General features: G+C 54.4%; 10 protein-coding genes and 1 non-coding gene across 11 annotated transcripts in view; 6 read left to right on the forward strand and 5 right to left on the reverse strand.

The window, feature by feature from the left end:
* The window catches only part of GLOTRDRAFT_93436 (uncharacterized protein), a gene marked incomplete at both ends in the record, with an annotated part of 4,765 nt that extends 3,022 nt beyond the window's left edge, over positions 1–1,743 (reverse strand). The window contains 2 exons of the mRNA XM_007867741.1: positions 458–576; positions 637–1,743. Of these exons, the coding sequence (XP_007865932.1) occupies positions 458–576; positions 637–1,743 (1,226 nt within the window). The remainder of the gene's footprint in view (positions 1–457; positions 577–636) is intronic.
* A 2,953-nt stretch (positions 1,744–4,696) lies between these two features.
* Positions 4,697–5,214, forward strand: GLOTRDRAFT_138648 (uncharacterized protein; the record flags this gene model as incomplete). Its single annotated transcript, XM_007867742.1, has 2 exons — positions 4,697–4,943; positions 5,147–5,214. Coding segments are annotated over exons 1-2 (216 nt in total), but the record flags the coding sequence as incomplete, so codon positions are not given.
* A 2,937-nt stretch (positions 5,215–8,151) lies between these two features.
* On the reverse strand, positions 8,152–8,255 carry GLOTRDRAFT_t72. Its single transcript has one exon. It is a non-coding gene; the product is annotated as a tRNA-Asp (tRNA).
* Positions 8,256–8,389: 134 nt separating this feature from the next.
* GLOTRDRAFT_93438 (uncharacterized protein) lies at positions 8,390–9,165 on the reverse strand (the record flags this gene model as incomplete). Its single annotated transcript, XM_007867743.1, has 5 exons — positions 8,390–8,454; positions 8,570–8,650; positions 8,680–8,737; positions 8,784–8,965; positions 9,033–9,165. 5 exons carry the CDS (start codon positions 9,163–9,165, stop codon positions 8,390–8,392), a joined length of 519 nt encoding a protein of 172 aa, XP_007865934.1.
* A 3,060-nt stretch (positions 9,166–12,225) lies between these two features.
* Positions 12,226–13,482, forward strand: GLOTRDRAFT_60713 (NAD P-binding protein; the record flags this gene model as incomplete). The annotated part of the gene is made up of 4 exons (XM_007867744.1): positions 12,226–12,267; positions 12,326–12,673; positions 12,729–13,145; positions 13,213–13,482. 4 exons carry the CDS (start codon positions 12,226–12,228, stop codon positions 13,444–13,446), a joined length of 1,041 nt encoding a protein of 346 aa, XP_007865935.1. The 3' UTR covers positions 13,447–13,482.
* A 526-nt stretch (positions 13,483–14,008) lies between these two features.
* On the reverse strand, positions 14,009–15,304 carry GLOTRDRAFT_93440 (GroES-like protein; the record flags this gene model as incomplete). The annotated part of the gene is made up of 6 exons (XM_007867745.1): positions 14,009–14,137; positions 14,194–14,265; positions 14,295–14,587; positions 14,687–14,840; positions 14,907–14,955; positions 15,045–15,304. The coding sequence occupies 6 exons, from the start codon at positions 15,302–15,304 to the stop codon at positions 14,009–14,011; spliced, it is 957 nt and encodes a 318-aa protein (XP_007865936.1).
* A 992-nt stretch (positions 15,305–16,296) lies between these two features.
* On the forward strand, positions 16,297–16,757 carry GLOTRDRAFT_129124 (uncharacterized protein; the record flags this gene model as incomplete). Its single annotated transcript, XM_007867746.1, has 2 exons — positions 16,297–16,473; positions 16,530–16,757. The coding sequence occupies 2 exons, from the start codon at positions 16,297–16,299 to the stop codon at positions 16,755–16,757; spliced, it is 405 nt and encodes a 134-aa protein (XP_007865937.1).
* GLOTRDRAFT_41199 (uncharacterized protein) lies at positions 16,758–17,186 on the forward strand (the record flags this gene model as incomplete). Its single annotated transcript, XM_007867347.1, has 3 exons — positions 16,758–16,831; positions 16,888–16,920; positions 17,030–17,186. Coding segments are annotated over 3 exons (264 nt in total), but the record flags the coding sequence as incomplete, so codon positions are not given.
* Positions 17,187–17,709: 523 nt separating this feature from the next.
* GLOTRDRAFT_41580 (SET domain-containing protein) lies at positions 17,710–19,196 on the forward strand (the record flags this gene model as incomplete). The annotated part of the gene is made up of 4 exons (XM_007867377.1): positions 17,710–18,074; positions 18,156–18,527; positions 18,580–18,779; positions 18,850–19,196. 4 exons carry the CDS (start codon positions 17,710–17,712, stop codon positions 19,194–19,196), a joined length of 1,284 nt encoding a protein of 427 aa, XP_007865568.1.
* Positions 19,197–19,926: 730 nt separating this feature from the next.
* GLOTRDRAFT_138651 (uncharacterized protein) lies at positions 19,927–22,497 on the forward strand. Its single transcript, XM_007867747.1, has 2 exons — positions 19,927–20,309; positions 20,370–22,497. The coding sequence occupies exons 1-2, from the start codon at positions 19,965–19,967 to the stop codon at positions 22,293–22,295; spliced, it is 2,271 nt and encodes a 756-aa protein (XP_007865938.1). The 5' UTR covers positions 19,927–19,964; the 3' UTR covers positions 22,296–22,497.
* A 441-nt stretch (positions 22,498–22,938) lies between these two features.
* GLOTRDRAFT_99925 (beta-glucan synthesis-associated) lies at positions 22,939–26,153 on the reverse strand. Its single transcript, XM_007867748.1, has 15 exons — positions 25,764–26,153; positions 25,428–25,690; positions 25,269–25,344; positions 25,018–25,206; positions 24,725–24,953; positions 24,631–24,665; positions 24,341–24,574; positions 24,220–24,282; positions 24,031–24,160; positions 23,900–23,962; positions 23,833–23,846; positions 23,670–23,780; positions 23,439–23,611; positions 23,372–23,384; positions 22,939–23,310 (listed from the first exon to the last, which is right to left on the reverse strand). The coding sequence occupies exons 4-15, from the start codon at positions 25,195–25,197 to the stop codon at positions 23,230–23,232; spliced, it is 1,326 nt and encodes a 441-aa protein (XP_007865939.1). The 5' UTR covers positions 25,198–25,206; positions 25,269–25,344; positions 25,428–25,690; positions 25,764–26,153; the 3' UTR covers positions 22,939–23,229.
* Between the last annotated feature and the right edge of the window lie 696 nt (positions 26,154–26,849).

The following is a 26,849-nucleotide window of genomic DNA, read 5'->3' on the forward strand; positions in this document are numbered from 1 at the left end:
TGGAAGCTGGAATTCTTCCTCAGAATTAGAAGCAGCGAAACGAACGAGCTCATCGCGCAGATCCGGGAACGACGGATGGGTTCTGTCAACTGTGCTTGCCGTAGACTCGCTCGAAACGACCGAAGGGGACGACGACGAGGCAGCGAACTGGAGGACAGGTACCACGGGACTAGGTTCGACGGGACGCGGCGAGGAGGAGAGCTGGAAAGTGCGATCCGCGAGAGTAGATTGGACTACGCCTTCATTGCGAGACTCTTCCTCTGGAACGGGCGTCGAGGACGAAATTGGGTGGGGAAGGGCCCAATTCAGCTCGTTGATGCGTTTGTCGGCAAGACGTAAATCTATCCATGAATAAAGGAGGGTTCTTCGCGCTTTGCTCTGCTCCTGACGAATATCTATATGCATGGAAATGAGAGATGTACTCACGCCGAAATAAATAAAATACGCACCTTTGTACTCCTCTTCGCGCTCCTGCTTCATAGCGTCGAGGTCGGCGAGCAGATCCCCGAAGATATCCTCGTAACTGTTCTCAGAGAATGATGCCTTAGGAGCAGGAAGGAAGCGGTGGCGAGAGCGCTGACGCAGCGATATTTTCAGTCGATGCTAATCTCGAACGGGAGAAATAAGAAGGCTCACCGGAGCAGAACCCGCTTTGAAAACCCTGCTGTAATACTTCGCATTGGAGGAGACCTTGGTAAAATCCAGGCAGTATAGCAAGATGAATGCGGCGTCCGCTCGTATTCTCCGGATCCGCGACTTGACGCACCGAGCCGCCGCGAGGATTAAAAGAGTAACTGCGACGGCGAGGACTAATGCGAAAAGGAACGGAGCAGGGACGACGTTCGCGATGTTCCAGGCCTTACGCGCGATCACATCCTTATACGGGGTCAGCACGGTGCACGAGTAGTGCAGCCACCGGGAACATACCGGGACACCGAGGAAGTACCATGCAATATAGCACCATGCCTCCAACACCATTAAGATCGCCTCGTTTGTCATATGCGCCTCCACGGGGTAAAATCCTTCCTGACCACGGCGAGGGATCGCGTTGAGGTACCATCGGTGCTCTAGATTGTTGAGAGCAATCCACGACCCAACAAGCAAGCCAGCAGAAGCGAGAGAGCATACGGCGGATGAGAACCTCTCGTACTTCTCGCCCTTCGTCTTGACGCAAAGGGTCCAAGCGAGGTGGAAAGCGGATCCGATGACGATGAGCCATGTCAGGAGCGCCGAGGTGAGGATGACCTTCTCGTTAAGGCTTTGAGAGTTGCGTAGATCCTGAAGACCGACGAAGACAAAGAGGCTGTATTGAAGGGGCCGAAAGGCGACGCGAAGCGAGGTGCGAGCAAGGGCCAGAGCCCAACGATAGACACGAGTTGGGCTGAGCTCAAAGGGGAAAGCACCTGGAAGGAGGAATAAGAGGGAGATCAGCTCGCAACACCATTGGATGGTGAAGACGGCGCCGTCGCCCTGGCGTCTCAGAGGGCCCGTCGAAGTGAACAGAAGGAACGACCCGATGATGAAGAGAACGAGGGCGAGCACGTTGTCGACTGGTCCCGACAATCCCGACCCGTAGGTTCTGGTGGGGCTTCCGCTGTGGGTGCGAGTAGGCTGGATGTAGGTCTTGACCCAGGCCGCAGGGCGGTCGACGACCTCAGGCGGAGCGGTGCCGCCGCCGAAGGTGTTGACGACGAGGCGCTTGAGGGCCGCGAAGTCGAGGAGGTTGATGTTGAAAGAATACATTGTAGTAGTGTTGCTATGCTGCTGTAGTCGTGACGGTGGTCGAAAGCCTTCGTAACGGTTTGTGTTCAAGATGAAGAGGTGGTTCCAGTCCGGACTCACCTTTTATACCACTGGCAGTCGAACTTGCCGGCCGCTGTCATCCACCACGTTCTCGTCAGCCATGGCGTCGCGCGATAGAAGGTCGGCCAGAATTGAAACACCCTCGAGGGTGTGTTCAATGGTCGCCAGCTGGAGAGGACAGCAGTGCGTGTAAATGCCCACACGAAAGCTATAACGAACACGGGGGTCGAGACCCTGCAGTGAAAGCGCTAGGATATCTCACATCAGTCTCCGAATAGAATACATGGAGGGGGGGCGGGGGATAATGTGACGCACCAGAGGGTTGTGCCGATCCGATCGACGAGCGTGGAAGAGGGGCAATGCACCTTCACTCAAAGTAACGAATCTATCAAAGGAGCGGTGGAATCGCCCGTATATCAAGAATGCCGAAAAGCGGACCAACCGTCTTTGTCACGACTTGGAGTATGATCATACACTGAGGGACATGACTCGTCAGATGGTTCTAAGCGGGGGCTAACCCACCGGTCAGATAACTTCAGAGGATATCCAGTAAGTCCAAATATATGATCATAACGAGAGCACAAGACATATGTCCCTATAACGAGGGCGAATTGGCACTGGTATGTCACGATCGATGGCAGAGGATGCCGATCTTCAGCAATCCTTTGCAAGGGATAATGACGGCGCCAGTACAATTCCTTTATCTTTCGTGTATTCCAGGTTCTGCGGAGGATTCCATAGAGGCTGATATTCAGCGATTGTGCCAGTCGCGAGTCCTATCGACTTGCAGGGAGACAACCTGCATGCATATTGGCATTACTGTGGAACTCTTCAAGTTCCCACGCATATACTAACCAGCATGCTGTCCTTTTGATATTATCGGCGCTTGAGTCAGCTTCAACTTGATCGTAGTTCACCACAGGGAGGTCTGATATAAGATTCCACTCTATGCCCGTAAGTAGTGGATTCGGAGGCACACGGACTGGCGTTCAGTAAACACGAGTTGATCGCGACGCTTAATTTTCATGTGGGTGGCACAGCCTCCGGAAGCAATCGCCTCTGTCCTATTGCTAGAGCTCGTTCGTATTCTCTACCCTCATTAGCCGATTGCAATGGGCAAGCAACAACAATTCCCCGAGGTCGAGTGCATACAGAAAAGCCCGTGTTCAACTTGAAAATTGATATATAGTCCAACAATCGAGATGCAGATGGTAAACCAAGCCCTTCAGTCTCGCGAGGAAGGCTTCCCCGCCAAGATCAGAAGGGCGTGAACGGTACTCTGAATAACACGACCTTCGGTCGGAAGGAGGACGAGGTCAATAGGTGCGCGGGGGAAGAGACCATTTTGTAGGATGTTACCGGATCATCGTATCGCAGATGCGAGAAGGAACAGGTCACCGTGTCCAGGACTCATCCATCCATGCTCCCCGACGTGATATACAAAGCATGACTGTAGCCTTTTCGTCGGGGCATATCGCAGGTGCTACCCATCTCCACAAAGGTCGGATGCCGGACCAGAATGTCACCTACGGCCGGCTGTCCAGAGAGTTCCCTTGCAGAAACAGTAAGAATGCAGAGCACATCAGTCGTACCTGCTCGCGAAACCACCTTAAACCCCTGATCGTCATGCCACAGCCCATCGTGAGTGACGAGGTTCTCACTCAGAGTACTGCGATGGCCGTGCATTGGACCGCGCGGCGAAGGCGGTTTCAGCAGACAAGAGAACTGGGATGGGTGGCTGGGATGGGTAGCTGTTCACCGACCGCAGCATGCTGCTTCTGCCGTTACCATCGATGGCGAGGATATACGGAGGAAGCTACATTGAAGCTCCTATATGTGAATAGACACGGGGCGGAAGGAGACAGAAGTAAAGGTAACTGGCACGTATGACCCAGCGTGCGATAAGGAATCGAAGCCATTCGCTCACCTCGATGCTTGCCACGAACAACGGTCTAGCGTGTCCAGCCCTTGGGGCCTGACCGGCATTCGGGCCGCCCGCCCAGTCCAAAACTATGGCTCCTGCACCAGGGCGGCCATGATTCTGGACAACCATGGCCACCCTCGTATAGGCGGGCAATTGAAGGCGGCCTTTTTGCAAGCCATCGTAAGCAAATATGTATGCGCCCGACACGCTTTCATGCCAGGGGCATGATCGTGGAGGCAACGGCTATCCGATCAGCGATAAGCGATCCGAATTTCTCCTAGCCTGGTCGACTCTGCTGTAGCCCGAGCGCAGAGAATCTGAGGGCCAGAGAACAACGCAACGCACCGAGAGATAGAATATAGCAGTCCATACTCGCCATCTGTTGCAATGCCCCAATGGCATCCACCACGCATATCATCGAACCTATCAGGGCCACTTACCTGACAAGTACCTCGCTACGGGTACCAAGGAAAGCCACGAACTAGACAGTTGCGACTCACCATAAACTGCTCTCTCCTCCGGAGTTCCGGGCTGACTCGGATGGTGACCAGGGAAATCCATTCAATGAAATTCATGGGGTCAGCGCTCTGCTCAGAGTCGCCACCAGTCTATCATCTGACAGAGCATCATCATCCAGACTAATCCTTGATAGGCTGGCCGGGAGATATAGCCAGTCGAAGTTAGACTATTCCAAGTAAACGGATCAGAGTCACACTCCAGCGTCAGCGGGCTAGCAATCTAAGAGATGAAGTGCCGCGACTCTCGATAAACAGCTTCTGTTCCTCAATCCAGATATATCGAGCACAAAGCGGTCAGAGCGAGAGGGAGTCGGTCGAGGCGGGCGGCAACATTGGAGTGTCGTGGGTACTGGCCGAATCACTGGGGTATCACGGGTCCCGCTATTCGATCTCGATCTCGAGTCTATCAGCCAGTCCATTGTATGTAAGGGGTCTTCACCGTACTCGAACAGAGACCATCAGTGAATTCTCATTCCACCGGCCCTCCCCCTCTCTCTCAGCCTTTACCTTGCGATACATCCCTTTCCTCTATCCGACGAACGAGCCCAATGCCTGATTCAGAGGCCTACGACAGCGACACCGACCGCAGTGGCGGCGACTTCATTGTGTCATGGGGTGCTCACAAAGACAAGCCGCTTGCATATTGCGACCCTGACTGGATGAAATGGTCTCTTGGGGAGGCAGGAGTATGCCAGAATGTACGTCGATTATCTGCTGGTACTTTTCGGGAGGCATTATATGGCTGGGAGTGAGGTGTTGAGCAGTGGAAGAATGCATATTACGAGTCATCACTCCGATTTACGGACTAGTGGGGGTTACGAGTGTATGCATCTGCGATATTACCAGAACGCCGAGCCTTACACCAATCACTTGGTTCTAATGATTTCCCTCATCTTGTCAGTACCCCGAATTCATCGAACCAGCAACACAATATCTGCGTTACCTCTCCCGCAATCCTGGGGTGTGCATTGTACCCTTTGGCAAGAAACACCGAGGAAAGCGGTTGGAACAATGCAGGGACCTGCCTTGGATCCAATGGTGCTGTACATGGGCGGCGGAAAAGGTACGTTCTCGATGCCAGTTTTACCTACTGTCAGTCGGTACGGCACAGTGCATGTGGTACTGTGGTACTGTTGTCGGTCGTTTTGTAGTATGAACTTCCGGCGTATGGGATTGTGGATTGCTGTCCCGGATTCGCTGCTTTGTTCTCGTCTGATTTCGTTCGGTCTCCTCATGTGCTCGGTCTGACGGAGATGACTGCTTTTGTGTTTACCTCCGTACAAGCGCCTCGCGATGTCTTCGGACTCATAGGCGCATTCCAATTCGTAGCTCTGAGGCACGTTCATACTTGGATTACAGTTATGCAGGGACCTTGCCAACGTCCCTAGAGCTACGAGCTGTGCATCACCGTTCTAAACTGAATCGTGTCATTCTCATCCATATATGCTATAATTGCTAACCTCTGACATGTGCCTGTAGCACCCAGCTTGGGTCGAGTGCGCTGTGCACTGGCTCCAAGTCCGGCCCAAGCGCAAAGAAATGGTCAAACGCGACGTCGGCGAACCGCTCACCTGGAGGGACGACGTTTACACCCTCGAGGACGAGGACGACGAATACATCCCTCCGTCACGAAGTCAAAGTTCAAATCAAAGTGAAAGCGACGCGGCCTCGGTTGCAGATGATGATGCAGTCATCGTCTTTGACGACGGTGGTGACGACGAAGATGAAGATGAAGAAGGCAGTCGCCTGGACCCGAAGGAGTATAAAGAGGACGCGGGCGAGGCAGACGAGGAGCTAGCCAAGGAACGCGAGGCGGACGAGCAGGACATCTATGGGAACCTGAAGGGCTTCGTCGTCTCTGACGGGGAGGGCGAAGATACCGACGACGACGGCGAAAAAGACGAAACAGCAGAACAGACACAAGTCAAGCAGGAAGTGAAGGACGAATCGGAAGACGACCATCCGCGCTCCCCTGCTCGAACCAATTCCAGGGCGACGTCCCAATCCGGGAGCGACTCTGATGAGGGCTCCTCCCCGGAGTCCGGGTCGGACAGCGACGCCTCGTCCGCCCCCACCTTTGCTTCTGTCCTCTCCTCGCACAGCACTCGCGCGAGCTCCATCTCCTCGGACTCGAACACGGACTCCGAGAGCGAGCCGCGGCGTTCCTCGCCCTACCTGACGCGGAACAGCCAATCCCAACGTGGTAGTGCTAGTACATCAGGACGCAGGCTCCGCGGGCGGGGACACAGGACGCCGACCCCGGACCCGAGTGATGATGTTGATGAAGAGCCTGCTGCCCTACGCACCCCTCCTAGGACTCGGCGGAAGCGCCTCATTCGCCATGGAGGAAATGCGCGCCCGGCAAGTGAAGACGAAGATGAAGCTGAAGAGGCTGCACCCCTGCGTACTTCTCCGAGGACGCCGCGGAAGCCCCGGATTCGCGCGCGAGCGGCTCTACAGTCAGGTAGCGATGTTGACGAAGATGAGAAACCACGTCGTCGCCCTCCCGCCCGCAAACGCTCCCGTGTCGTCCCAGATTCCGACACTTCCGATGGCGGAGCAGCCGCTGCCCTCCCCACTCCTCGCAAGACACCCCGCAAGCGGAAAGCCATAGACGCCCCCGAGTCTGACGGGTCGTGCAACGAATCTGATTTCACGCCCGAGCCTCCCGACCAGCTTCTGGCGCGTTTCCTCTCGCAAAAGCAGAGTGCACGCCTTCCGGAAAGCCCGCGCAGAGCGGCACGGCCTATGACGCCGACCAGCCTGCCGCGGAAGAGGGATCGTCCTAGACAAGAGCGGTCAGAGGACGAGTCCGTTCCTGATGAATATTCGAACACCCGGCGAGACGAGTCTTCAGCCGAGGATGCGGAGTCTAGCGCGTCGCGTAGAGGCCCTCCCGAGACGCGGAGCCACGCACACAGGGCAGAGGCCGGCTTGTTGTTATTCTCTCCTTTCGTGGAGATCAACAGTCGTCGCAGGGTACTTCGCCGCGATTCAACCCCCATCGAACCATCGACGTCTGCTCGGCAACAGCCACCAGTGGCTTCCAGGACACGAAGTCGTGCGAGTAGGATAACAGAAGTCATTGCTCTATCTCCTTCTCCAGCAGTAGAGGTTGTCGTAGATCGACGTATGGCAAAGCGACATCGATCAGATAGCGGTGAAGGCTTCGATTATGCGCTGGGTACGTGCTTCCCAAGAGGATTCTCAGCTCTCAATTCTGAGTATGTTCGGGCAGCTCTGCTGGCGAAGAAGTCAAAATCGAAAGCTCCGGCTCGGGCCCAACGTCTCTTCATGTCCCATATTCTGCTTCCTCCCATTCCCCGTCATGCCGTCAAGCGTAGCAGATCTGTCTCCCTAGGCGATTCCTCTCGACCATCCGTCGCCTCGGGCATCGGGGATTGCCCTGCCAGGACATGCCATAGCTCGAAACATCGCCGGCGCCTCAACGCGGAGTCGCGGACTACGATGAAGAATGGTTGCCGGCGTCTCGGGCTGCAAGACTGCGATGAGTAGGATCTCCGACTCATCCTTGCTTAATACGTGTACAGTACGTTCTCGAAATTGTATGAGAGCAGGTTCTGTGGATGCCAGCAATAGGAAACTCATGGAGAAGCAGGCGGTCACGCCACAGATGCACCGAAAGCATTTAATTTAGAATATTAACGGTTAAAACACGTAAGAAACAATTATATACTCAGCACCCAAATATGGCATACATTGCGCTTATTGAAGTATTAAGCGCTCTCAGGGCGGTGGCAGTAGTACTTAGAATACTTGGAATTATTCTAAGTTAAGTATTATGTAATATGCATCGCTACACGGCGTAAGTGCAGTGTTAGTTTTATGTAATATGCAAAAATTACTTATATACACCCACGGAGAGATTATGTAATTGGCAAAATACTCTCTGGCGGGGAGTCGAACCCCGCTCTCCCGCGCACTGGAATTACGTAAGCGTTACGTAATTCAGTGACAGGCGGGTGTACTATCCGATATACTACCAGAGACATGGGTATGATGTACTGGTACATATATATACACAGGCTGCTCATCACCCAACTGCTGGGGTTAGGTTGCCCCTCGGACTAAATACGCGGACCCGACACCACAGTGAAGGCCCCAGAGCTTCCAATCTTTATGCTCAGGGGTCGAGCGGCACCAGCATCCGGTCACGATCGGCGACCGTGACACCCACAGTCTCGGGAACTATTGACAGCGGCGGAAGTTCGCAGGAGCAACTTGACGGAATTACATGAGCCTAAAGCTGCCATTACCCCGTCTCCCGATACAACTGCTGAACTTACGCATATCTCAGACTTACGTCTCGTCTCCTCTTCTTCAAGCTCCTTCAAGCCCATTGCTACGCCACGCAAGCCGTCCTGGAGCCGCCCAGCTGCAGCCGCTGTAAACTGAAGAATCAGTCACGCCTACCTCCATGTCCGTGTCCGAACTCCGGCGGAGGGTAGGTCAAAGGCAGGAGTCCCTCCCGCTGCAAGCAGGTCGCGCGGAGGTTGTTGGGTAACGCTCAAGCCGACCACGTTGTAGACGGTTTCAACACGTGCAGTCGTTATGGACGAGACAGCCGAGAGGAGGTCCTCCAGTGACAGACGCGAGCCCAACACGGGTGTCACGCCAAGGGACTTCAAGAGGGGTTCATTACGGGAAGATGCGGTCGCATTGATGTGAGAGAACCGGGAGAGCGTTGCAAACTGAATCACTGCGACGGGATTAGTCGAGTGGCCGCCGAGCCGTGGTGAGAGGGCTTACCGAGCTGCCCTATGGACGAAGCGCCCCCAAAGATGGCAATGGGTTTGCCAGAGCATTTGCCACGTCCACTGCCTCCCAAAGAGCGGTGAAGCGGCCGCGCATGGGGCCTCCTGAATCGACACCTGCATAAAGCCTGGGGGCGACAGCCATCACGGCACTCGGTACCAGGCAGCTTCAACAAGAAATATCTGAGGGGGGGGCCTGAAAGTGGAATAAGGATCCCGACCTTACTAGATGAAGTGGGCCCGCGCTCTTCAAATATACTTTTTCAGTCAGTTCTGCCACGGTGGGCGCATACTACTAATAGCCAGCTCTACCCGACTCAAGGGAGGGGATGCTTGTGTGATGCTACCAGATGCAGAAGTCAGCGAGGTACATAGGAAGGAAGAGAAGTTTCCTTACACCCTATCGTATCTCCCTTGGCAAAGGGGGGGGAATCCATGACCGTGCTGAAAGGTCTACTCAGAGAATGGCCGGGTACGTATCGACATAGGCGGAGACTGATCTTCCATGGAGCTTGCGGTCGCCTCCACGTTGATAAGTTCATCTCAGGAACCGGGCGATGGGATGGGTCTGTCTTCCACTTCGAACAAGCCCACTAGTTTCTGGAGGAAGAGTGCTCTTGCTGTGCCATTTCTGCTTCTGGGTGAAATACTGCGTGCCCGTTTTCATACCTTGTTGCCCCCACCCCCCCACCTATAGCATACGCGTGTCTTGGGCCGAGAATGATTAGAGATATTTCTGCACAAGAAACTCGATCGTAGTATCTGAGCAAAGCAGCTCAGAGACTTTACCATGAAGCCCAAGGTCTGACGTACCCCTCAATGCGACCTTAGTCTACGGTGATGTTGAACTGCGATCTTCACTGCGGTCTCCTGGTTCGAACGCAGACGAGCGCAGGACCATCCTAATATCCGAGTCGACCGAGATGGAGCTGACTTAGCATGGATTCGCAACGATGCTAAGTCGGGCTTACTACCTGGAGTCCCCGATGTCAAATTACTCGACGACCGAGCGGCGTGTGTCAGCAGCAGTACTGGTGAACTTGATGCATGGAAACCAGTAATTTTCAGCAGTGCAGAGCTAGACATTTATTGTCAATACGACACATCATGTTTTGTCCGGAGTTGGGACTCACGCGTATGCCTTGTATGCATCTCGGCTCGCACTGTTTGCGGTGAAGCTTCTTTACCCATGGACGACGAGCCCCCTCGGGTATGGATATCTAAACTAAGCGTACTTAGGAAACAGCCATCCTTAGAGCCATACATTGTAAGTGAACGATCACACTGGATGAAGACAAGTGACATTGCGGTTCAACTTGGAAGTTGCCAGGGAATGAATCTGAACTGGCTCGCCTCCGTTTCTTAGTCGAGAGGTCCAGTATATTGGCATAGTATCCCAGCAGTTCCGTCATGTTCGCAGCCAGTGATTTTGGTGGTGGACGTCGACCGTACATCGGCGATCGCTGTGGCGCCGGCCAAGTTATGGGCCTTGTGGCTGAACATGCACAGTACGCGGACGGTCAACTTTTCCATTGTCCCTCCTGGTTCTGAAGCAGCTCTACCACTCTCTGACCTAACCCCTCCACCGGGAGTCAACTACGATGATGGGCATTCGTTCTTCCGCCCTGAATATCCTCTTTGTGAACGGAACTTGAGCGCGATCCAGCGCTTTTTGACACCGGTACTCAAGACTGGGTCGCCCGTCGCCCATGGGATTAATGTGGGGGGTCTTGTCGAGTAGAAGGGGACACCGGGCCAGCGAAGAGTTCTTGATAGAAACTGTCTCAGACTCCCTGCAGTTGCTCTCCGATATAGCGAGCGCAGGGTCTTCCGGGATGTTGCCGCCACGATACCACGTCCAGAATCACGAAACCCAACCCCGCACAGACAGAATATTGGGCTACTCAAGTCCGCTGTGGCCAGAATCATACTGAAATAGGATTCGTAACGTGGTACGTGGGGCCATTAGACGCAGATATCGTCACTGTTACTATGACCGAAGGATGAGTGCTTCTGGATGAGCAGATGACGGGTCTTTTTTTGCTCAGGATTACCAATGTGGTCGTGAACTGACTGCGTTCCGTTCCAAGGAGACATCCTAGGAGAAATATGCATTAGCTGTCGTCCTTCCTTGGTGATGTCTCGGAGGCAGAGTGAGAATGATGGGCCCGTCTCACAAGGTATGTATGTCCACCAAATATCCACGTGTTGACTGGAATTAAGCTGGGACTTGTGTAAAGTCATCGCGTCTCTTCCCTTCCCTGAGTCCAAAGTGAAAAAGATCTTTTCTAAGTCTGGGACCTTAGTGTGAGTGGATTTTGAGCGGTACCGTCGTCAATGCTATGCTAAGGACCACCTGGCTGGAGACCAGAAAGGTCTCGCACGTCTAGCTGGCTCGTTAGTGAGCGTGCTCTCGCATAAACATGCAGAGAACCACTAGCGGGTCAGGGTGTGATACAGACTTCAGGCAAATCAAAGGAAGCATTCACAGTCAAATTATACGCGCTCGGGCGAAGCGCAAAGGCCGATCGTATGAGTGTCGGCTGTAACTTGAACGTCTTGCACAAAAATACGTCAGGTAATGGTCTGCGTTGGCTACAATATGAGTGAAGTGCGTGCAAATTGCGCGTTGGTTAACACTGATTTCTGAAGCTTAACTAGACCGAGAGCCGCCTCCGCATTATATATCTAAGGAAGGAAAAGAACTCGACGAACTGAGTCCTCTATCGTACCATCTCATTCGCCGTTGCCAGCCACTCCCACATTCGAACGTACTACGCCGTCCACGCTGTCGAGCCCTCATCATATGAGCATCTGCTGACTGTGATAGGAATCCGACGACGACTTCGTCTGAATCGTCACGGCCTTCCTCGCTCAAGCTACTCCTCTCGAAGCTCTCGGCTTGACTACACATCATGCCCGAACGCCGCCTCCCTTTCGCAAATAGTTACGGTAAGAACCTTCGTAGTACAGGGTACGCGCCCATGCCGACCGTGCATGGCCGTGTATGTGGCTGAACAATGCGCTTCGGGGTTCTCTGGCCAATCAGAGTGCGCCGATCGCGACGCGTTCATGCATCGCGTCTCGGTCTCTCGCGCTTCACTGACAAAGCCTTCAAGTCCATGCAAATACGTTTGCTCCCAGTCTGCTTATAAGAGGGCTTATTCTCGCATTCTTCCGGCCCCCACAACCCCTCATTCCAGCCATGGTCATTCCGACAACCACTCGCGAGTACCGTCTCCCGAAGGTGCGTACTAGCCCAAAGTCTGAGAGTTTTAGCATCACATAGGAACCTTTGAACCCAGTACGATGGCTACCACAATCTAACCCTCAAAGAGGTCAGCCTGCTTCAGCCGAGGGCGAACGACGTCCTCGTAAAAATCGTCGCGGTCTCTCTGCAATTCCGTGACCTTATGGTCTCGAAGGGAACGTACCCGCTCGGAAATAAGGAGAACGTCGTCCCATGCTCCGACATGGCCGGCGAGATCATCGCTGTTGGCGCGGACGTCGAGGGCTTCAAGGTGGGCGATCGCGTTTGCGCGAACTTTGCGCTCGACCATGTCTACGGCGACGTGAACGAAAAGATCAAGTGGACGGGGCTGGGTGCACCCATCGACGGGGTGTTGACCGAGTACAGGAACTTTCCGGCGTATGTGCGTATCATTTGCCATGTTACGACCGATCATCCCTGCTGATTTAAGCGAGCAGTCCCTGGTCCACATTCCCTCCCACCTGTCCTACGTTGAAGCCTCTACCCTTCCCTGCGCAGCTCTGACCGCGTATAACGCCCTGAACGGCCCTACGCCCCTGAAGGCGGGCGACGCCGTGCTCGTGCAGGGCACTGGCGGCGTCAGCGTCTTCGCGCTGCAGTTCGCCAAGGCGTCGGGCGCAACAGTCATCGCCACCTCCTCTTCAGACGCGAAGCTAACAATAGCGAAGGAGCTCGGCGCAGACCACCTCATCAACTACAGGCAGACGCCGGAATGGGAGAAGGAGGTGCTAAGGATTACGGAAGGGAGGGGTGTAGACCACGTTGTGGAAGTGGGCGGCCAGGGCACATTGATGAAGAGCTTGGACTGCGTGAGGTATGCGGGGTGGGTCCATATGATTGGGTTCCTTGCTGGCGTAAGCGTGACCTTTACTGTCCTCCCCCATCTTTTGTCACTCATTCCTCCGTATCCGTATAATACAGTCTACGGACACCTCCGACGCCCCTCTCGTCGCGCTAGGCAAGGCCGCGATGATAAGAGGCATCCTAATTGGCTCGCGCGACCAGTTCGAGTCGATGAACCGTCTCATCATCGCCAACAAGCTCAAGCCCATCGTGGACAAGGTGTTCAGCTTCGAAGAGGCGAAGGAAGCGTATGCGTACCTTGACAGTCAGAAGCACGTTGGAAAAGTTGTGATCAAGGTATCGAAGGATTAAAATGTAAGTCGGAAAGAAGAGATGATCTTGTACCGGTATTTCAGTTCTACGTTACCTGCGTCCGAGATGTACTATTATCATGAGTAACGATATTTCTTAGGATTACGAGTCTCCGTGCCTGGCGATGTCTGATATCGCCCGACCTTCATTACGCATCCCAACAAATACCCGAACTCCAATTGGAAAGAACATACGATGGCTTCAAGTTACTATGATGACCGAGCTGACTTCCACGTTCGGGCATGTTGCAATGGCCAAATCTAGGAAGGACTCCTTGTTTGGACGAGTGGCGCCGCAACCAGAACATCCGCTCCTTTAGTAGGAGTATGTTATCGAGACAAGATGCTCAAGACCATGTAATAGAACAGCAACTGGATCATTTGACATGTTCGCTCAAGAGCTCAAGCAGAAGCCTACTCTGCTCTGAATCGTACACTGGTTGGAAGCATGGTCCCATTAGCTCATTGGTGAGGTGAGGTATGGTCGATCTGCACTACATTTATCAACTGTGAGCAGAATATATCCATCCTCCAGTACACAGGCTGAAATGCTTATACATATCTTATATTTGATTTTTGGTCTCCTGAGGACTTGCTACGAGTTTCTGACCACTAACGCGACCTTCTTCAAGGTCATTCAATCCCCCCGCTACGCCATGCAAGCCATCCGGGAGCACGCGCACAGGATTCGGCTACCAAGCACCAGTCAGATAAACCCACTCAAAGCAGGGACATCAGTCACTCTTACCTTAATGTCTCCTTTCGCAAGCAGGTCCTCGGGGCAGCAAAGAAGCTCAGGCTCAACTTCCTCAGCTCCGGACTGTGGGCGAAACCGTGAACGTAGAATACCCTCTTACGCGCCTGCGCGTCGGCCTGGAACGTCGGGGGAAGGGTAAGGGCTAGAGTCCCTCCCAGTGCGAGGAGGTCGTATGCAGCTTGCTGCGTGTCCCTGAGGCTCACTTCATCGTATATGATCTCGATGGGCGTGGAGGTGATGGAGGAGACCGCCGTGCGGAGGCTATCTCCTGATAGATTTTTGTCGATGACATGCGTCGCCCCGAGGGACTTGACGATGGATTCGTTACGGGATGACGCGGTGACGATGATGGGTGAAAAGCCGGATAGCCTCGCAAATTGGATCGCTGTAAGGCGATTGTGTGAGTATTCGCCGAGTCCTGGTGAGAGGACTTACTAAGTTGTCCTAGGGAGGATGCCCCTCCAAAGAACAACGAAGGGTTTACCAGAGTACTTGCCACGTCCGCCTGTCTCCCAGGGAGGGGTTAACCCGGCGCCCCCAGGGCCGTCTGGGTTGTCCTCAGCGTACAACCCAAATGCGTCAGCTACTGAGGCGCTAGGGATCGAGGCCGCTTCCTCAAGTGGTAGCTGAGACGGAACCTGAAGGTGTGAACACAAGAGAGGAATCCATCTTAACAAAATCAAGTCCGCATGCGCACGCCGTACCTTGGCTGTGAGTTCTGCTACTGTCAGGGTGTACTGCTGATAGCCGGCCCTGTCAGACTCGAACGATGCTTGAGTGATTCCGATTAGCGTACGCAGAAGTCAGGGGAAGTATATGAGAAGGCCGAGAAAATTCCTTACACCCTGTCTCCTTTTGCAAAGTGGGTGACCCCTTCGCCAACGTCTACGACCGTGCCTGCAATGTCCACTCCGAGAATGACAGGATACTTATCGACATAGGCGGAGACTAATCCCCTATGGAGTTTCCATTCTAGCGGGTTGAGAGCCGTCACCTCAACCTTGATAAGTAGATCTCCGGGACCGGGCGATGGGATGGGTCTGTCTTCCACTACGAACGCCCCCAGCGGCTTCTCGAGGAATAGTGCCTTTTGTTGCGTCATTTCTATCCCGGGTGGTGTGCGATATTGCAGATCGCCCGCCTGTCTTTATAACTTTACTAGACGCCGAAAGCGCACTGGTCTCGGAGGCTGGGATGACTAAGGAAGTCTCCGCAGAGAAATCAATGGTGATCTCTCCGCCAGTGAGTATAGCTCGGTGACTTCTCCTCGAGGCCCGAGGTCTGAAGTACGAATTGATGTGACAGTCTTGCAGCAGCCTACGGCGATGCTAAACTCCGATTTTCACTGGGTGCCTCTTGACGAGACATTATGATTCGCGCGTTCGCACGCAGAAGGGCCTGTGAGTATTCGTAACGCCGAGTGGACTCAGACTGGGCTGCCTTGGCATAGACTCGGGCTGACTACGGAGTCTCCGTCGTGAGATCACTATTGCATATGAATCGACGAAGGTCGCATAGGATTTATCATTGACAGGAGGAATGAGGTTGATGGATGCACAGGTAAGACTGGTTCAACCGACAGGAGAAAACAGTCGAATACTCACATGATGTTTGTCTGACTCACATAGGGCGTGCTGCCCACTTCGAAGCTGAGTTGATGAGCGGCCTCGGGCATGGGATCTGGGCGACAAGTGCATAGCGGACAATGATACTGAGAAGCATATCTGCCTGTAACTTGTATCGTTTACTGAAAGAGCCGTATGTTCAGATGGATATATGCGGTTCGAGTGGAATTTGAGAGATGTGTCCGAAGTAGCTAGCTCACCTCCATCAACCAGCTCCTGTTAAATCCCGTAAAAACGTACAGGTCGCGTTTGGAGGCGGTTGAGAAGAACGTTGAAGTCACCTTAGGAAGTACGGAAGAAGAAGTTCAAGATAATAGATATCTCCAGCATCCGACGTGCCTTGATCCGCCCTGGTCCGTAGCGAGAATATCGCAAGAAGAGATAAAAGGACATATGTCGTACGTATACACGGCATAGTGCATTGGCAGTCACGAACGAGGTTGAGCGAAGCACTTTGATTTTTGCGCCGATGGATACAACCTCTTCAGCGCTGGCCCAGCTCTTGCACCTCCTTGCGCAGCGCCCGGACGTGCAGGAGAAGCTGCGTCTCGAACTAGATGCGGCGTACGAGAACGGTGAGCTTGCGCACGGTGAGGTTGTTGGACTACCGTATCTTGATGCCAATCTGCAGAGCGACGCTACGGCTGTGAGTCCTGGGCTGTATCCATCAGCCCGGACCCTAGGCTTACTCTGAGTTCGTAGGTACCCTCCAGTGCCTTTCGTGGGTCGCATGTCCGAGGCTCCCAACAATCTTCTACCGGGGCCCGCCAGAACCCAAGAGGATCCAATGCTTCCATTGTCAACACCGATTGTCGGACGGGATGGGACGAAGATACGCAAAGTGTTCGGCCCGCAGGGAACGCGTTTCTTTGTCAGGATAATGGTAGCGAACCGTGGCAGAACCTCTGGGGCGACGATCCGGAGGATTAGAAGCCTAAACGGTGGCTCTCGCCCCTGCCAGATAATGTCAGGGAAGCACACGACCCTGGAATCTATGCGAGCTTGTGAATGGCCGTACCGCATCCTCCTGAAAGGATGGCCCTGAAATTGTCAACGACAGGATGAATTTCTTTGGCGGAGCACGGGCGTGCATGTGAGTGTAAGCCACGAGCTTTGAAGCTGGAAATCGCAGACGGCTGTTCAGAGGCTTCAAACTCGCGAAGCTCCAGATGAGTGCGTATAATCCTCCTCAGACCTTGAAGATCGCAGGTTTATCACGGACAACCCACAAAAATATTCCTGGCGACGCTCATCCGGGCGTTCACGTTCTCGCGCTCTGCCAGAGACATCGAAGGGCTTATGGGGAACACACTGACCCCCAGCATGGAGGGTTCAAGCACGTTTGGTGCTCAATGCTGAACCAGTTGCCCACGACCCATAGCGAAGGGTACCCGTGGAGAAACACTTGCTCCGTAATGGCTTGTATCTGTCTGTATTGACAAAGACGACTTCCGAGGAGGCCTGGGACGACTGCGTAGCACGTTATATATGTTCAAGGGCCGCAGAATACATGAATACGTACTGCCACATAGCTGCGAACGTATTGTATGGCCGGATGTGGACCGGGGACATGAACGCGGTACCTGTGCGGTACCCATCCCTCTTCACGCAACTTGCGTCTTGCCATGATGGTTGTTACAGCACGCCCATGTCGACGCGTCTTACCTCAAGGAGTCCCTGTACGTCGTATATGATATCGTTCGGTATTTTGCTGCCGTTTCTCGAGATGGATATACGATGCCACGAAGGCGCTTTATGATTACGCGGAGTCGGACGTGTGTACATCTTGTCCAAACCGTCCGACGCGTAACCTATCCATAAACAAACTCGTACAAATCTCTGCACTGTAACGGCTGCTCAATTTCTCTCACTTCATGCTGCGATGACATCTACCATCCCGACCGAAGATGAGCTCAGGCAAAGCCTAGTAGCCTTGAAATCAGAAAACCCCAGCCTAGGCATCCCAAAGCTGCACGCGCTCCTTGTCGTGGCCCACCCAGACTGGACAGTCAGTGAGAAGCGCACGCGCAAAATCTTGCAAAGCGCGGGTCTGACGAACGCGCCTGCCTCAAAAAGACAGTATCCGTCATCACAGATCATCAAGGACCTAGATATCGCGAAATGGACGGCTAAAGTTGAGGTGAAGGATTTCGGGAGGCAGAAGGGGAAGGGCCTTGTCGCGAAGGAGCGCATTGAGGAGGTGGAGGTGGTCTGGAAGGAGGACCCGTTCGTCCTCGCGCCTGAATGGTATGTACTTTTTACCCAACTAGCAGAGGAATACAATGGCAGATAGACCGGTAATGTCAACATTCCTTTTGACTTGCATAGGGAACTCTACGACCTCCAAGCCACCTCTCGCGCCTGTACGTACTGCTCCACGCCCCTCACCGACAAACCCATGGCGGTCGACTGCCCCTCCTCCACTTCCTCATCCTACTGCCCCGCGCGCTTTTGTAACCGCCTCTGCCTCTCGCGCTCGGGTGCCACCCACTCCCTTCTCTGCCCCTCGCGCAACCCCGCTGCTGTTCCGCTCATCAACTTTGCGCGACAAATGCAGTGGCAGACGCTGCATTCGCTCGCGCAGTGCACGGCGAGGTTGCTGCTGGCGTGGCAGCAGGGTGAGGAGGCGTTTGAGAATGACTGGAGGATTGTGCAAGGCCTGGCGGTGCTAGGGATGGAGGAAAGGTTTGCGGATCTCGCGTGCGTGAAGTCATACTCACGACGTTATGCGTGTGGATAGCTGATAGGGAAGCAGGAGCAAGGGTGTGGAGCCGGACCGCGCGACGTGGAAGAAAGCCCACCAGTTGTTCGTGCATGCATTCCAGGACCCGCCGACCGAGCAAGCGAAGAAGAAGCTAAGCAAGATACTCAGAAAGCCCCTCAGGGAGGACGTAGCGAAAGAACTATTCGAATACGACGGCTTCCTGCGCGGTCTAGGGCGGATGAACCTCAGTATGTCCTGATCTTACGCCCTATCCTCGTATTCATATCTGGACTGGGGTGTATTGACACACGGGTACAGATCAGGAGACGCACGGCGGCATCTACGTCCTGCACTCGCACCTCAACCACTCCTGTAGGCCCAACATCTCTGTGCGGCACCTCGACCAACGCACCGCGCTCTCGCGCATCACCGTGCTCGCCAAAGCACCCATCGAACCGGGGGAGGAGCTCGTGGTGAGCTACGTCGATCCCGAAATGAGCGTGAAGGAAAGGAGGCGGCAGCTGCAGCAGTGGGGATTCGGCGCATGCGGCTGTGAAAAATGCGTAGAGGAGGAGAAGGGGCTGCCCGGGGATGAGAAGGGGGACGAGCTGGATGGGCTGGCGAGTGAGCTCAAGGCGGGGTTTGGGGTTGGTAGCCTAGCATGAGGTCAAACAATTATGCAAAGGGAATCCACACACAGGCCCGAGGCCATTTCAAACCATCACCCATTACATGACCTCGGGGTCTGCTCGTAAAGTATTGTAATGTGATCTGCTACCTTCCCGCTGGTATACGGGCGACAATATTGTGCCCGTTAACATCGGCAGTACCAGCGTCTACCTTTCAACCACATTTTGTATGGATGACTAGGTAATGGTGAGGATACGAGGCGGCTTTATACTCTGTGTTCATGCCACATTACCAAGCATCAAGCTGATTAGCTTGAGGCGCCTAAGAAGCGGAAATTGGTCTGAAAAGCTACATAACTCTGTATTAGAATGCGTTTGTGGCCTACCGGGTCACGGCAGGGTGATTTACATGGATCAGTACCTCTTGTAAACTAAGCCAAATAACTCTACTTACCAGCCATCGTTTCACGGCGCTTGCGCGCTCCCGCCACAGCTTCCAAAAGCAGTGGACAACGAGCGCCTATTTAGGCGCAAATTGCCTTATCCGGTAACTTCTAGGTGCTTCTCCTCCCTCCCCGAAGCCACCGCCACAATACTGCCCCGCCCGCGCAGTTGAGTGCAGTGTATGGAGTGACTTCTCGAAGGTACGAGCGGGGCATACGCGTCCCGACGCGTAGGTATGCGCTGACAGACATGATTGGTAAGACATGGAGGGGGGGTATAAAGGCTGGGAGTGCGGTAGATAGCTTCACTTCACTTGTTCTTCACAACACTCGGTACTCCACGCTCTTCATTCAATCCACAATGTTCGCAGCATACACCGTACCTGCTCTCAGCTTCGACCCGACCGTATTCCACCCACACTATCGGCGGCAGCCAACAAGACTCGACGCCATGTACGTCGCCGCTCTGGAGCAGGAGCGCAGGAGGCAGGAGGAAGAGGCGTACTATTACCAGGAGATAGCCAGACGCCAGGAGATAGCTAGACGACGGCGCGCGGAGAAAGAGTACCAGGAAGCCAGCCGGAGACGCGTTATGCAGATCCAGGCGCTGCACGAGCATAGACGCCGCGAGCAGCTGGAGAGGATGCGCCGGCAGCAGGAGGAAGCCGAATACACTCAGCTGTTGAGCGCTATGAAGAGAGTACAGGTAAATAGCAGTATCTTTGATTGTGGAATCGGACGGGGCGCTGATCGATGTGAATCGCAGGCTTACACACACTCGCGAGATGGATGGTATTCCAGTCAGAGGGAAGATCACGCACGCCAACATGTCCATGGAGCTCAGCAATCGCGGGAAGGTGTGTTCGTGACCCTCGGAGACCTGCTCAACTCCTTGTACGAATCTCCAACGCCCGAGTCAGCAGCTACCCAAGCGGATGTCAAGGGCAAAGGGAAAGCCAAGGAACCACTTCCGTCTACTATAGATGAGGAAGTCGATTTGGACCGTCTCACCGCGCAAATCAAGGAAGAACTCCAAGACCAACTGTGCCGCGGGCGGGACGAGGACATGGCTGAAACTCTGCGGGACCTGGTTGACGGTATCAGCGTTCACACACGCAGCTCAGAGGCACCAGAAGAGGGAAAGCCGGCGCAAGAGAACCGGGAGGAAGGGCCTTCGAAGTCGTTGAAAGAGCGGCTCCGGGAGCGCCTGGAGATGGAGCAGGACCCGGAGATCCGACGGGACATCCGGGACCTTCTATCGGCCCTCGCAGCTACCCAAGAGACGATGAGCGCACGTGTCAAGGGGAGGGCAAGAGAAATTGATGCTGAAGTTGGGTCGCCTACGCCCGAAGTGAAGCCACGGGGTACTCCTGCCACACCCACAACTGACAGGGAGACTGCGGCATCAACTATCCTGAAGTTCTACCGCTCCTACCGCACACGGCTCGCCTCTTTCAAGACCATCGGCGAGATACAAGCGTCCCTCCGGTCACTCGAGGCAGCCTTCACTCTGCCTCCCCACCTCGACTTCCTCCCCTCCCCTTCCACTGAAGAATACAAGCTGGCGTACACCTCAAACAACACGGCCCTTCTGATGTACGAGCACGCGCTGAATGGATTGCTTGGCAAGCTGGACGAGGTGGAGAGCGGCGGGGATGATAAAGTCAGGGGACGGAGACGGAGCGTTGTAAGGGAGGTGGAGAGGGCGCTGGAGAGTCTCGGTGATATGGTGAAGCAGATGTGGGACGCGACACAGGTTGCCGAGGAGGAGGGGCATGAGGTGTTCACTCCGATCGTAGAGAACACTCAGGCCACAGAGCAGGATCAGCAGCCCCATTCTTCTCCCATGCAGGTTGCCGGCGAAGAGCGGGAGAAGGTGGCCGTCGCTGTCGAGGACTCTCAAAGCACCGTTGTGGCTGCAGTGCAACTCGACGAGGAGCAAGGGAAGGTGACCATTCCCATTAGAGAGGGCGATCCGACGAGTCCGGCCGAGCTTGGACCCCAGATTGATGTGCCAGGGGAGCCAGCTATCGTGACAGAGCACGCAGAGGTATCACAAGCAGACCATGGTGCTGGGGATCACTCCGCAAAGTCTGCGCCGGACACCGTGGCGTCCGATGGAGGCGAAGTCTCCGAGACTAAGACAGACGGACCGTCTGGTACCCTGCTCGACGGCCCTGAAGAAAGCGTGCAGCCTCCCACTGACAGCGAAGACCAGCCTCCGAGCACACAGGATGAACCCGAGCTCGAAAGGTCTTCCCAGGAGTCCGAAGACGTTCAATACGCGCTTGAAACATTGGATGGCGTCCCCCACGCCGAAGTCGCCAGTCAACAAAAGAAACTGGAACCGGCGGATGCTCAACCGCCGTCGACGGCTTCCGAAAAGCCCGTCGAGAACACGCCGACCGCGGCGATGTCGATCCAACCCAGCAGTAGACCGGAGACAAGGGAGAACTCTGCGCAGACTGAGGAGGACGTGGCAGTCGCTCCTATCGCATCTGCCGCAGCCTCGACTGAACAAGGTGCCGGGAACTTCGATACGGATGCACAGGTGGACACGTTCTTGCTACCCGCCCGGAAGGCAGAGTCAGACTCGACCACTGGTATTGAGTCGGACAGTGATGATATGGTAGTTGTGAAGGAAGATAAGGACCGAGATGAGAGCAGCGAATGGTCGGAGGTGGAGGGGTAGGCATAATTCGTGGGCAGGAGTGGCAGGTTCCGGCAGGATATTGATGTACATATTTCCTCCCAGTCGATAATGGCACTGCGTGAGCATTTGCAGAGGACTGTAGGATACATGAATCGGTATGCCTTGTACATCCACGTGCACCGGTCGAGTTGCGAGTGAATTCTGCATTGCGCAGCACGGTGTTACGCATATGTGATAGGGCTCGATAACACTTGGAAGTTAGTGGTGCGAGTATGGAAACGTCGACGATCACGGCAACCACAATGCCTTGCCTTGACGACTGCAGACGACGTACCCATTCCCAGCTTCGTCTCACTAGACAGTGCTTGCTGGGGTACCTCGCTGCGTTGCGGAACCACTGTGGGAAGCTCGCTAACACCGGGATGTCAGGGCCTAGCCTAGCTGTTAATTCTCTGGAATCTGTAGCGAGCAAGTCGAGGTGGAGAGACGGTGACTGATCCGATTGTAGGATGATGGGCCTTAAGTCGACGCAAGCTGCCGCAGGTGGGGAAGAAGTACCTCTCAGCCTCTCGTCGCCAATACTTTGACGAAACCAACGGCGGTTCAATCAGCTTGCCAGAAGACGGGAACACCCCAGGCAGCTCCAGGGCGCAGCTGCTGCGATCAAGCATATCGAAGATGTCGCGGGATCGGGATAAATGGTCACTTGTCACACTGAGCCCGTCCAACCTTCCTCCAGATAATAATAACATAGTAGCACAAACTATAATCCAACGAAAGCAAAACAACCCACCCGACGTACAGATACAGCATTTGAATAATAAAAAGTTATAGAACAACCACGGCAGTGGTCAAGGCGAACCCTAGTGACGGTAACTTGGACTCGAAAGCACCGTGGGACGAAAGGAGTGAACGGGCTGCCTCTAGCAGATCCAAGAGCGTGCGAGAAACAGATGAAGAGCATCTATCATGATCAGCACTGGTCAATCAGACTATTCTTCGGGAAGGACTGCCCAAAGTCATCGGTCCACGTGGTAAGGTTAGGGTTAGTATACTGTGCATGGGAAAACGGCGATCAGTATCCCCGTAATGGACCCTACGATGAACGAGCTTACAGCCTCCATGAACCTGTCGACAATGTCAGATTTCCTGCAGTGGGGCATTTAGAGAGAAGGCACTCACGCATTGATATAACTCTGCGTCGGGAAATCCTCCGGATCACACCCGACGTTGATCTTGTCCTTCGGCTGGTAGACCCGGATCCAGTCGACCTTCATCGTCACCGGCCAGGGCATATTCTCCACATCGACAGTACCGGTGAAGGACGTGGACATCCCCAGGTTGATGATCATGTACTGTGTTCGCGGCGCAGTTGAGTTTAGAGGCATTGGCAACGAGGGAAGAACGGTATACCATGGGCTCCTGCGGGATGGGCCGCGCGGAGATTTGCGTCTCGGGGTTGGCGCCCACTCCGCCTACCTCCAGCGTCCATGCCTCTTTATCGTCTGTGATCCATGTTATATACTACCGTGGCGCTCGATGTCAATTGATTCCTTCCGCGAAACGATGCACTCACGGCGTCATCGAAGCCTACGACACTATCATCAATACGCTCTCCGATGGGAGATGTGAAGAACCCTTACCAGGCTTGTACTCAAACCCATAAGTAGAAAAACAGTCACCATTGCCTTCATAGCACTCCTGATCTATATAATACAACAGCGTCCCCAAAGGCGTTCAGAGCACCGGATAACACTTCAATATGACGACATACTTGTTTGCGTGATCGCGGACGTAGCCTGCTGATATATCCCGCCCCCGTACGTATTCTGAATTGTGATCGTCTTGTCCACAACCTTGAAATTGTCCGAGGTGTTCTGCCACTTGTAGTTCGCATCGAAAGGCTATTTCGATAACTCCAGTTAGAATACATCCAAAAGTAGCAGTGAGACAACGAACTTACCGCCCACTGGCACGATTGCGACACCTGCCCTACCGACGGCGCACCATCAAAAAGCGGCCCAATCTAGAGTCGCACACTCCATCAATACCCAGTCCATTCCGCCTGACTACAAGTAACTCACCTGTGCCTCAAACATATCGATCTCGGGCGCGCTCCTACCCACGTACGTGTTGTCCGAGTGCATCGGGCCGGGGTGTGTCTCTCCGGGGCATGTACACCTTGACAGCTTCTGCCCCGGGAGGTACGAGAGTGGGCCGGGCTTCGTCGGGTCGACAGTGCTGATTGCGGGGGGCACGCCGTTGATTGACTGGTTCTTGACCGTGCCGACATCGCACGCGTCGTAAGAGTACGGCCACTGACGGGATCAGATAGGTATAAAAAGTTCAAAAGCGAGGGAGGAATAGTACGCACCATGCCCTCCAAGCTGGCCCCGTATCCAGCCCTCCCTACGCACCGTCAGAATGCTTACCGCGCTGTGACTGATCCTGGATCCAGAGGAACTTACCTAAGTTTCCCATAGTCCATATTGCCGGCCACAGTCCAATCACGTTGTTGACCCCGGGCAGACTGACGGAGGCCTCGAACCGCCCGCCCGTGAAACAAAACTTGTTCCACGTAGACATCATCCCGCCCATATAATCCATGCCCTTGATCTTGTGCGGCTTGAGCGTGACGTGCAGCGCACCGTCCTTCGTGGTGATCGCGTCGGGGTGATACCACTCCATGTCTCCCGTCTGTCCAGCACATCCATTGGCGTCTGGTGGTGTTTGAAGCAAAAAACAAGAATTCCCGGCTTACCTGCCAGTAATGCAGATCAACCGCCTCCCAATACGGATCGTCCCCAGGGAAGAACGTCCGCCCGTCCACATTGAACTCGTCGCTAAATACTAGCGTCCATTCGCTCCCGTCGCGCAGCGCGGTTTTTGTGTACGACTCCTTGGGTGTGTCGAGATCTATAAGGCCCCAGTTGCCCGACATGCTCGGAACCTTTTATCGCCATTGGTCGTGAGCGGAAATGACGGGGAAACGGAAGGGTCGAAGGGACGTACCTGGCCGGTGGCGTTGGTCCGAAATAGGCCGTTGAGGTTGTGCGTCGTGAAATAGGTGGTGATTGGATACCCCGCGCTGGGAGAAAAATTCCCGCCGTCAATCAGTTCATTAGCACACCCGCCCACTCCCATACTCCAACGCAAGAAAGCCACACTTACAACAGTGCAATTAGCCCGAGCGCCAACAGCGCCAAACACCCCAAATTTACTATTCCCCGCCCAGTAAACAGCGTCCCGCCGCGATCCCAGGAGTGGTCCCGTCTTGGGTCGGGGTTGTGCAGGAAGTCGTCCGGCTCGGGCTGGTTGGAGAAGAGGTGTGCGCCCCAGACGTTCGGGTCCGAGTGCGAGTGGAAGGTGTCGACGAAGCGGGCGGTGCCGGAGCGTTCTTTCTCATCAGTGACGGCGCTGTATGATGAGTGATTCTGCGTTGGCATCGCGCAAGACAGCGTAGAACATGATAAGAGCGGGAGCAGAGTCAATTATAAGAAACCCTACCAGGGAAGTGGTGCTAGACATGCTCCTGAGCGAGCGGGGCCCCTGGGCGAATGTAGGACGAGGATCAGGTCTGTCTGAGCGCGGAGAAGCAGGCGGAAGGAGGGAAGCTGTGGACGACGAGAAGTCCTGCGGGTCCCCCTCTGGCCTCCTCTGGAAATTTAGTGGGCGGACTGGTAGTGTGCCCGCCATGTTCGGATTCAAGTTGCAAGCGGTGGGTTTCAAGGAATGTCAGGACAGAAAGAGTGTTCGAATTGTCGTCTCAGAATCAGGGTCAAAGTAGGGGGGTATCGAAGTCGATCCAGTCGCAACGAAAGCACCGAGTGGTGTGCACCAGTGATTAGTGCTAATCGTTGGACGGGCGACGAGAGGGGTATCTCATGCGGGACGGATTTCGGTGGCGGTCATTGAGGCCGTACGGGAATTCGAGGTTTGATTGGCGGTTGGCCATGGTGCGAACGCTGCCGTGTTGTTGATCATGATCACGCGAGCATCATTACAATCGCGACCGGGACCAATCAAACCGCGTTGATGGCGTCGTGTCGGCCGTACACGGCGATGAATATGCTCGGTGTAAGCAGCGCAGACGAATCGTCGGTGTGCAAATATTCGTCTGCGCGGCGGCTGCCCACGGTGTACGATGTGCCCACCGTCGATGTTGGATCTCGGTACAATGACAAACTCGGGTTGAGGAGCAGCACAATTTCAGGTCCTGGTTGTCTCCAATGGTTGTCTCCAATGAGAGGTCTAGGGATGCCCCAACATGATAGTGATGATCGTCAAAACCTGTATGTCTAGATTTGACGCGGTAAGCGTGATCTAGGTGCGATTATGTAATAAAAGCATACCATAGAGGGAAGTAGCAGAGGATGAATGATCTATGTCCTCCAGCTTAGTGTAAGGGGTAATAGGTCGGAGCCTTACTTCACCGAGTAAATTAACAGTCGCGGTCTGGGGGGGCTAATTTACCCTGCGTAATTCACGGTTAATTAACCAGAGCGGGGACGGGGCAAAGCCCCGGGCTAAAGAGCTATTTGGCGTCAATTAACGCATGAATTAGGTATATTTTACCGGGAAATCAACCGTCAA

Source organism: Gloeophyllum trabeum (assembly GCF_000344685.1).
Source record: "Gloeophyllum trabeum ATCC 11539 unplaced genomic scaffold GLOTRscaffold_00006, whole genome shotgun sequence".
Classification (NCBI taxonomy): domain Eukaryota; kingdom Fungi; phylum Basidiomycota; class Agaricomycetes; order Gloeophyllales; family Gloeophyllaceae; genus Gloeophyllum; species Gloeophyllum trabeum.